This window comes from Gymnoscopelus braueri, assembly GCF_963280865.1.
Source record: "Gymnoscopelus braueri genome assembly, chromosome: 16".
In the NCBI taxonomy this organism is placed as follows: Eukaryota; Metazoa; Chordata; class Actinopteri; order Myctophiformes; family Myctophidae; genus Gymnoscopelus; species Gymnoscopelus braueri.
Genome location: NC_137616.1, coordinates 16,275,663 through 16,286,571, shown reverse-complemented (window position 1 = coordinate 16,286,571; position 10,909 = coordinate 16,275,663). Strand labels below are relative to the sequence as shown.

Genomic DNA, 10,909 nt, shown 5'->3' with positions numbered 1-10,909 from the left:
TGTGTGTGTGTGTGTGTGTGTGTGTGTGTGTGTGTGTGTGTGTGTGTGTGTGTGTGTGTGTGTGTGTGTGTGTGTGTGTGTGTGTGTGTGTTCAGTAAAGTTCAGTTCAGTTTTATTTTCAGTTCCTTTGGACAAGTATACAAAATACAAAATATATATATATATAAATATATATATGTACATACAGTTAATTCATTTGGTTAATATATTACACTAGTATTCATAATAATGATAATATCAATCATAACAGTATCAATCATAACAGTTGTCCAAGCGTGTGTGTGTGTGTGTGTGTGTGTGTGTGTGTGTGTGTGTGTGTGTGTGTGTGTGTGTGTGTGTGTGTGTGTGTGTGTGTGTGTGTGTGTGTGTGTGCGTGCGTGCGTGCGTGCGTGCACGCGCGCGCACACACACACACACACACACACTTGCCTGCATTTACAGTATGGGTGTGTGTCAATCCGGAAACGCATCTATACATGTCTTCTACAGTTTTCTGAAAAAACTTATATCAGTGGTTCTCAAACATTTTAAGGTCAAGGACCCCCAAAATTATATGTATTTGGCCGCGGGCCCCCATCTGAAAATATGTTCCAGCCCCCCACAAATGTTCACTTTTAAAAATTATATATATTCAAAGATTTGCAAAAAATAAATTAAGAAATCTATAAAAATGACTATGCTTTCCCGGTCCTAATGGATTAAACAGATCATAAACCAATATGGACTCTCCAGCATTTGCACACAAACCATGAGATTTCTGTGACAGACGGAGAGAAATATAATGACAGACTGAGAGAAAGAGACACAGTAAAATCAGAGTGTACTACACATGTAACTAAATTGTTGCTATAGAGCTTTTGTTCAGTAACGGGGGTCTCTTTTATATTTGGATAAAATTGGTATCCCCACCTAAAGATGGGAGACTGGGAGACCCCTGTAACTGAACGCATACTCTATAGAAATGATTGCTATGGGAATATAGAAATATATAACATTTATCTTAGTACAAAATATATCTAACTTACACAGCACCTTTAAATGAACACTGCGTATGTTCAGGGAAGCGGTAACAGAGACGGAGAGGCAGACAGCCAAGAGTACCATTTGTCAAACTCCTGACAGTGGAAGGATTAGGCCTACTAGAAACTAATTGGTCGGATTAACTTGGATTATGGCCACAAATCTTTGTATACCCTCTCTTTTCCTCACACCCTTTTTCATTTCACCCCCTTTCCCTTCCATCTTAATCCCCCTTTTTTCCTCCGATGTCTCTTCTATGTTTCTTGCCGTCGTCTTCCAGTGTTTGTTGGTGCATTCCACCGTTCGCTGACTTCGCGGCACGTAGCTCGTCTCCCGAATGAATCGACTTTTCATTTCCGTAGCTTTTGTCCCGTGGCGCTTTCATCGCGGCCTCTGGATTGTGTCGATACGAGGGCGCATTAGTTTGTCGTCCTCGCCTCTTATTGTTTTGGTGCGCTCATTGGCATTGTGGGGCTTCTCAAAGCCCCCCATCTGCAAGAGACAAAGCCTATTTTAGTTCCAACATGAATTTGGCCGCTCGTGTGTTTGTCTGAAGGGAGGCCGACAGGGGAACAAGGCGGCCCTCTGTACGTGTGTTTTTTTTAAACTGTTGGAACATGGCCCTCATGCCTTTGGCCACCTTCCAACCTAGTTATCTCTCTCTACCTCTCTGTCTCTCTCTCTCTCTCACTTTCTCCCCCATGTCTCTTTCTCCCATACCCCCTTCTCTATTTCCCTCTCTTTCCCCTTTCTCTCTTACCTTCCCTGTCTCTCTCTCCTTCCTTTCTGTTTCTCTCTCACTCTCTCTTTGCCTATCTACCCTTCACCTTTCCTCCCTCTCCCTCCATTTTCTCTCTCTCTCTCTCTCTCTCTCTCTCTCTCTCTCTCTCTCTCTCTCTCTCTCTCTCTCTCTCTCTCTCTCTCTCTCCTCTCTCTCTCTCTCTCTCTCTCTCTCTCTCTCTCTCTCTCTCTCTCCTCCCCCTCTCCATCCTTCCCTTCCTGCTCTGGGCTAGCTTCCACTCATTCTAGTATTTGTTTCTCTCTGTCTCTTTCATCATCTCTGTGTCTTTCTCTCTGTCTCTACCTCCCCACCTCTCCCCCTCCGCCCCCCATTTCATTCTCAGCAGTAAATAGACAGAGATAAGCAGAAATGCATTATGGGTCAGGAGGGGAATGGGGCTTTGAAATGCAGGTTAGAAATACGTGACCTGTGTGTGTGTGTGTGTGTGTGTGTGTGTGTGTGTGTGCGCGCATGCGTGTGCGTGCATGTGCCAGATACTCGTATATTTTAGTTTTAATTCCAGGTTGAAAACCGTCTCAGTGTTAGCATCAAGAGACCCTGAAATCGATACAATTTATTACACTGTGTAACGATGTGTGTGTATGTATGTGTTCACGTACGCGCATGAGTGTGTGTGTGTGTGTGTGTGGTTTGTGCCTAATAGCTAGGTTTATGGTGAGGATCACAAGTATTGATTTGAACAGAGGGAGAGAGACAGGCAGACAGACAGACAGACAGACAGACAGCCAGTGAGAGAGAGACAGGGCAAGACTGGGAGAACTACTGTATCTCTCTCTCTATTTAAATGTCAACCACCCAGTAACAGGGTGATGCAGAAATGAAATGTTCTGACCCCTCTATTAACTATTCACACACACACACACACACACACACACACACACACACACACACACACACACACACACACACACACACACACACACACACACACACACACACACACACACACACACACACACACACACACAGGAGCAATAATATTTGCTCAGCAGACAATTACCTACTCTTGTCTCTTCCCCTCCTCAATTCCTTTCCTTCTCTCTCTCTCTCTTGCTCACTCTCTATTATTTGTTTGCGTCTCTATAATATCAGCTTTCTATTTACATCTAAATGACTTAGCAAGCCACGACATGTTTGTATTTCAGCTTACTGCTGTGTGTGTGTGTGTGCGTGTGCGTGTGCGTGTGTGTGTGTGTGTGTGTGTGTGTGTGTGTATGGGGTTTGCCCTTGACACCGTTCTCATTATGAGAAGTTTTATTGGAGACACTGCCTCTCTCTCTCTCTCTCTCTCTCTCTCTCTGTCTGTCTCTCTCTCTCTCTCTCTGTCTCCATCTATCTCCTTCACTCTCTCTCACACACAATCACACATACGACCCACCCAGATTTAATCTTGATTCTGTCACAACCTAGTGTCTGTGTGCATATGATTGTGCGTGGTGAGTTTTTGTGGATCTCTCTCCCCCCCCCCCCCCTCACTCTATCTTGGTATATATGTGTGTGTGTGTGTGTGTGTGTGTGTGTGTGTGTGTGTGTGTGTGTGTGTGTGTGTGAGTGACAGGCAGATAATGGGTTGTCAGAAGAAGTGACAAGTTTGTGTCCTTGTGTTTTCTCCTTTGAGAGAGAGAGAGAGAGAGAGAGAGAGAGAGAGAGAGGGGGAGAAATAGCATGGTATCTGTTTAAGCTGATGTGTTTTTTATTACAACATTCTGAGGACACAGAGGGGGTAGTATAGGCAGTGGAGCAGAGGATGGCAGAACGCAGGACAGAGAGAAATATCAGCAGAGGTGACACCGTGGCTGTCGCCAAGACCAAACCATCGATTGGTGATGACACAGAAAACCATTTGAACAGATGATGAAATTGGGGAAAATAATTGACAGGAGAAGAATAATGCCGTTGAAGTGAAGTCTTGCTTCAAGGTTATTGAGAATAGTAACTCCTCTAAGGTAGAAAAACTGAACCTCTACATCTATAGACAGTACCATTATATTTTAATGGTAACATCTTTAGACAGAATGGTAACACCTTCAGATACAGTGGTAACTTTTAGATATAATGATAACTCCTATAGATAACATGCTAACTCCTTCAGATAGAGTGGTTATATACTGTATATATATTCCTTTAGATAATGTTAAGTTAAGTAATTTTTTTCCTTTTCTCTAGTTATTAAAAAGGTCTTAAAAGTCCTTAAATTGTCACTTTACTGTCATCTAGGGACCCCCCAAAAATCATTTGGGGACCCCCCTTGGCCCCCACCCCCCTGGTCCCGACCCACAGTTTGAGAACCACTGCTTTAGATAGAATGGTAGTTCCTTCAGATAGAATAGCAGTGGCTCCTGTCCATTTATCAAAGGAACACACACGAGATCATCTGACATAAAGTACTGCCATGTAGCTCCATCACTTTAGTGACTCTTGATATAAATAAATGATGAGAGAAGAGGATGAAAGATTTTGTTTGGTGTTTGCAGTCTTGCTCCATTGAGGAAGCTGCTTCCTGGCTCGGTGTGTGTTTATGTGCGTGCATTCATTGATCGAGTTAAATGAGCCAGTTAAGGTAATCATTGCCCACGGCAGCGAAGAGAAGCAGTTGAGCAGATGAAATTGGCAACCGCGTCTCTGAAAAAAAACATACTAGAGGATACAACACCAAACGCACACATAGCCTGTAAACTTCTTCAAGTTATTACACTTTAATATTTCAATTGCAGAGACAGATTATTATTTTTATTTTTTTCATTTCGGGAGAGTTCTGACTAAATACCACACACATACATACTGAGGCGGACCAAGTCTTTTGAGCCTTGGACATTTTTGTATTTCCTTTCCACTGCGGAAATGTCCCCATCCGCAAAGTCAACTCATCAAAAGACGTATTTTGTAATTTCCCCGCGTCTGCTGTAGGCCTATTCTTGATGTTAATTATTTATTCTGACGCCCAATTTGACAGACGGAGTGAGCGTGGCAGCACACACAACACCCCTGTAGGCCTGCCCCACTCATGAATATTTATTATGGAATCAGTTCGACCAGGAGGACTCATTAGAATGTTCTGGAGATTGAGTACACCTAGCTCATACCCTCGGCCAGGTGGCCTAAAGTCAGAAATCTCTATGTTTGCAAGGTAGATTTATGCTCCCTCTTTCTCTCCGTTTCCCCCATCTCTCTCTAGAACCAATGCGAACCCCCAAGCGTCTGAAGATAGCCGAGACCAGATCTCGTCTGATTGCCGTAGACTGGGAGTCGCTGGGCTACAACATAACACGGTGCCACACGTTCAACGTCACCATCTGTTACCACTACATGACGGCCAACAACCACAGCAAGTCTGACTGCTTGGACATGGACCCTAAAGGTAATGTTTTAATTTTACAGAATCTAAACGACTATGCAAGTTGTTAAAAAGCTCCCACCAGTAGTTTAGGTTTAATTAATGTGATGTAATATTTGAACATAGCTCCTCGCCACCTCGTGGGCAACTTGCCACCTTACACCAACGTCAGTCTGAAGATGATACTGACCAATCCAGAAGGACGCAAGGAGAGCGACGAGACAGTCATACAAACCGACGAGGATGGTATGACGCGCACGCACATACGCACGCACACACAAACACACTGTGTAACCAAACGCTATTGTATGTCTGTTATCGCTTCCTAATCAGTCAGTGTGACATCCTCTGTTTGTTATTCCTTTTATTTTTAAATTGTATGCTTGTGTGTGTGTTTTCTCAGTTCCGGGCCCAGTTCCCAGTCAGTCAGTGCGTGCCACTCCATTCGAGGACAGAATCCTCTTGTACTGGAAGGAACCAGTTGAGCCCAATGGAGTCATCATACAATATGAGGTAATAATGATAATACTGCTGTTGGCGTGCACTGCAGTCCTCCTCTATCAGGTCAAGGGATCTAATCCCTTCATGCATGTTGGCTGGAAGGGATGAATAATATCTGTCCTGTCCTCCCTTGAAAAGTACTGATAACATGCCTTTGGGCAAGGCACTTGACCTCATTCATTTCTTATGTGTGGAGAAGTAAGAAAGGTCCCTAGCTCAAATCCATTGCATAGTGCTGCATTAAATTAACCACATAGCGTCCATATTCTCGGGCGAACATTTGGTGAAAATTGGTGAAAATTGGTGAACATTCAGCAACATTAGCAGACCAACAACACAATGGGTTGCAACATCACACGTTGTGAGCTAGTAGATCAGCTATTTTCAACAAAGAGATTTGGTTTAGAGGGGGAAAAAGGCAGTGTCCAATTAGACCCCTGGGGGATCCCAGTCAACTGAAGTATATAGGAATTAAGTGGTTAAAAAGCTCTCTTCTGTCCTCAATAAGTACTGTTCACGTGCCTGTGAGCAAGGCACTTAACCTACTGTAACTATGCCACTAGCTAACAGAAGACTGGTTTCTTTCAACCTGGCGTCCCTATTTTGAGCATGTCATTATAGGTGAAAATGTTGAAAAGAAGATAAATAAAAAAATGAATTCTAAATGTTCAAACTTTTGTCATGACAAGGTATATACAGCTGAAGTGCTTAATGGTAAACTGCTATATGAAAATGTATGTGATGATAGTGAAGCTTTGTATCACAGAAAAATCTGTTTAATATACGTTGTATGGGGACATGGCATCTTTGATAGATGTCGGCTGTCAAACAAATGACGTCTTTTTCTCCCCTACAGATCAACTATAGTGGTGTGCGTTCGTTCGATCCGTCAGTGCCTCTCCAGCGACCGGGGCTGATGGTGTCCCTGCCCTCTAATGCCACCCATAACCTGTTCTCCCAGCTCCACCCCGGTGTCACCTACCAGCTCTCAATACGAGCGTCCACCTCCAAAGGATTTGGACCTCCAACGACGCTCAACGTTACCACTAACATTTCAGGTGGAGTAGAACCTTTAATATCAAAGTTATTAAGGATAAAATGGCAAAGTCTGTCAAGTTAGCATACCCTGCACATTTTAATCCACAGTTTAATGTTAATAATGATTCTTTGATAATGTATATCATTTATCATATTTAATGTAGATGTGAGCTAAGTTTGGCTGTGCTAGTTCATCATTTTATACTGAATCTCTCTCTCTCTCTCTCTCTCTAGCCCCTACATTAGAGGAGTATGATGGGTCTGAAGCCTTTCTGAACGAAACGGCAACAACCATCACCGTCCTGCTCAAACCTGCTCAGGCTAAAGGAGCACCGATAAGGTACACATGCAGTACATAATACTGTACATGGAAACACAAATCCAGACACACTTTATGCATACAGGCAGGAGTGCAGAAGGCTGTCCTTCTATTCCTGTCTAAGTTACTTCCTACACAGCTTTGCCCCAATGAAGGTCATCTGACCGAAAAAACTTGGCATTTTTTATTAAAGAAACATGCATTGATCGAAGTGTTCCAGAACCTACTTCTCTTGTAATAGGTACTTTTCAGTTTTCTAGCACCTCGTTCCAAGTATTGACATCCTACACAGCAAAAAAAATAAGAAAAAAGGTTAAACTGATCTTAACCCATTTAGACCTGGTGCCAATTTTAAAAACGCCTTCTAAATAAAGTGATCTGAAAAACTTGACATTTTTATTTAAAAAATGTGTACGTTGGCTATTTGTGCCACGCTGCGAGCTTGTACAGGTCCGCGGCCAAATATATATACATTTTTGACAAACAAGAATGACAGATGCTTTCCCGGATTGAAGAGTATAAGATCGTATAGGCTTTCCAGGTCTTCATGGGTTAACTGATGTTGTTTTCTCCAGTGCATACCAGATTGTGGTGGAGGAGGTGAACCCTCAGCGATCACGACGCGCAGCTTCCTCTGACTGCTACCAGGTGATTTTCCGCCTTCTTGTAGCTGTGGCAACTACTGTATTATGTAAACTAACCAACTACTGATGACTAACCAATGCAAATGTTATCATTTCAGTTGTCAAGCATGCATTTGTTAAGATATTGTTAATAATGATAATAATAATGATGTTACAACATCTTTAGCAACCAAACTTTTCATAATGTTTCATGGGACCAGAGTACTAAGTACCTCAAGGCAATCATAAATGTAAACTAAACGGGCCTGAATCCTAAGGTCCTTATTAATACACTGGAGGGAGATTAATTCACAAGAAAATATACAGTATGTTTTTGAACTGCTGTTTGTATCATGAGTATATTCACACAGAACACAAATATTATGCAATAAAGATACTACGATAAAGCAACATTATTCTGAACAAGGTCGACTTTTCTGAGCTTCCTCACAGCGAATAAAGGTATCAACCTGTATGAATGAGACATCTTTCATACAATTGTGATGCAAAATATTTGCGCTCAAATATTTAGCATTTTTGTATTGTTTATTCATCGTGGTGACGGTGGTTAAAGGCCTTTATGCTGCTCCTACCTGTGTCTACGAACACACGTACACATGAATAACGACACGCATTGTTTATCCAATCCTGTCAGGTCCCCGTGTCCTACCACAGCGCCTCCAGTGGCGGATCTCCGTATTACTACGCTGCCCAGCTCTCTCCCAGTAACTTGCCTGAGCCCCTCCCTTTCACCGTGGGAGACAACAGAACTTATCAGGTAATGGCGGTCTATTGGAACAGCCAGGTGCCTTTTTTAATCAAAGTCAGAATTCTTTATTTTACAAATGTGTGTTTGCACATGCAAGGAATTTGAACTGCAAGGAATTGTAGAGAACAGCAAGAAATATATAGTATAACACATTCTCAAACAATATAGGCTAAGGCAGTACGACAAACACAAGATTGGAAATGAGAAATGCCACATGAACTGGCAAGGACACACGTTTGTACCGTATAGTCCTAGAAGAGAGTAAATCAAATAGAAAATTATAATAATTAAATGCATTGGACTGTGTAACACAAGCCCATTAAGAGTAAACACGAGGGGAAACGCCAAGCTCAGTTTGACTCGAACTGAAGGTCATTGATTTGTTCCAGTATTTACAGTCAAATTGAAGGAAGTCTACACAACAGCTGCCATGTCTGGTAACATTCATTTTCCATCCGTGTTTTAACATGGATCCGGGTATACATTATACAGTCCACACTTCATGCCTCGTGTTCACTGTTTGATCAGAATTGCAAATTCAGGTAAATTGAACATCCGACCCTCCTTTCCTCCAGGGATTCTGGAATCCTCCGTTGGCTCCCAGGAAGAACTACAACATCTACCTGCAGGCTGTTAGCAGCACAGAGAGGGTAAATATGAATTATTATGCATGTGCAGTGCATAATGTATACTAAACACACTAAAGCTACAGAAGCTGCTTAGATGTTAGTACACAGTGAAACCCTCAGTGTTATCCTCATTAATCAAAAATGCGCACACGCTGAAACTAATTTTATTTATTCTCAAAATAGCACATTTGATCAGTATAATCTAACATTCAACAAAGATCATCAAACATATTCAATTATTAGAGTTCTTAAGGTCGCCCGACAAAAAAGAACCTGTGTTCCAATGGGTCCAATGTAGTTATTATTTTGTCACAAGCTCTTGTTAATACTTTTGATTGGTTTAATATTTATAAAACCCACAGACACTTTTTCACTGTTTTTTTTGTTTTTTTTTCAAATACAGCGAAAATAGCATATCTGCAACCTCATCTTGATCTAGATAATGATGGAATAGATAAATGGAATGATAGATATAGATTTTAAATTTTCACTACTTGTGCACAACACTGTCATATGAGGAAGTAGAGTGTTAATTAAAGGGATAGTGCACCCCAAAAATTACTTATTTTCTATCAATTACACACCCCATGAAGCCTTGGAGACATTCATGGAGACTTTACTGCCTTTGTTGCATTCCTGAGCCAATAATTTGATGACCGGGTCTATAGGAGATTCGGTAGGAGACTCTTTGAGTTGTTGAAATATGGTTGAAATATGGATACACAAGGTTTTTGCCCGACAGCGACAATATATATGCGTGTAGAATGACAGGCTAAACACGCTAAAACAACATCTGCCTGCAAAGCCAAGTATTTTAGTCGTTCTTCTCATAGGGAAGGAACCCACACAACGTGTAATAATTACACACACTTCTGAGAGGAGAGGGGCCCTCGCCTTTTTGTCACAAGCACACCAGTCATTAAAAACACACACGGTCACTGTGACTTCATCGTTGCTGTAGTGGTTTCTGTATGGCAGTGGTTCTCATCATTTTCATGTCAAAGACCCCCACATTGACATGTACAGTATTTGGCCACGGACTCCTAGCTGAAAAGATTTAGTGCCAGGGAACCCCATACAGTAAGAGGAAGATTTGACAACATTTGTCAGAAAATAGCTGATTTACAAGCTCACAACGTGTCGCATATGGCTTAATAATCTAAACTGTTCCTAATTTTGCCCCCCCCCCTCAAGTACCCCTGCGGGACCCCACTTTGAGAGCCACTACTTTATACCTGGGCTTCTGGTAAATGCAGGTGCATTTATATAGTGCCTTTATCCAAAGCGCTTTACAATGTGCACTACATTCACCCATTCACACGCATTCACTCACCCGACGGTGGAGGAAACCATGAATGCAAGCCAAGGCACCAACCTGCTTGCCGGGAGCAATTGGGGGTTAAGTGTCTTGCTCAAGGACACCTCCACAGTAGCACTAGGGGAGCTGGGGATTGTAGCGGGAACCTTTGTTTTCAAGTGGCCGCTCTACATCCTGAGCCACTGCTGCCTGCCTCTCTCTCAATTCCGTTCAATTCAATTCAATTCAATTCAATTCAATTCAATTCAATTCAATTCAATTCAATTCAATTCAATTCAATTCAATTCAATTGAGCTTTATTGGCATGAGAAAACATACGTTTACATTGCTAAAGCAAAAGTGGAACAAAACAAACAAAACAATGTATGCACAAATAAGTACAAACAAAATAGTCTAAACAGAGCTTAAATTATTCAAATTTAGCATTTTCGTTCAGAAATAGTTATACATCCATATAGGAGAGGTTAGCTAGTTTTGAAAGTTTTCAGCCAGTATCTCAAGGTTTTGCATTCACTTTGTATAAAACCTTTGCGACAAGTAGCAGCGATTTATTCAA

General features: G+C 41.9%; 1 protein-coding gene across 4 annotated transcripts in view; it reads left to right on the top strand.

The window, feature by feature from the left end:
- The window catches only part of ptprk (protein tyrosine phosphatase receptor type K), a 133,996-nt gene that overhangs the window by 90,951 nt on the left and 32,136 nt on the right, over positions 1 to 10,909 (top strand). For all 4 annotated transcript variants that reach the window (XM_080453630.1, XM_080453632.1, XM_080453631.1 and 1 more), the window contains exons 10-17: positions 4,998 to 5,180; positions 5,283 to 5,402; positions 5,560 to 5,669; positions 6,514 to 6,715; positions 6,930 to 7,035; positions 7,590 to 7,662; positions 8,293 to 8,415; positions 8,982 to 9,056. In XM_080453630.1, the coding sequence (XP_080309756.1) occupies positions 4,998 to 5,180; positions 5,283 to 5,402; positions 5,560 to 5,669; positions 6,514 to 6,715; positions 6,930 to 7,035; positions 7,590 to 7,662; positions 8,293 to 8,415; positions 8,982 to 9,056 (992 nt within the window). The remainder of the gene's footprint in view (positions 1 to 4,997; positions 5,181 to 5,282; positions 5,403 to 5,559; positions 5,670 to 6,513; positions 6,716 to 6,929; positions 7,036 to 7,589; positions 7,663 to 8,292; positions 8,416 to 8,981; positions 9,057 to 10,909) is intronic.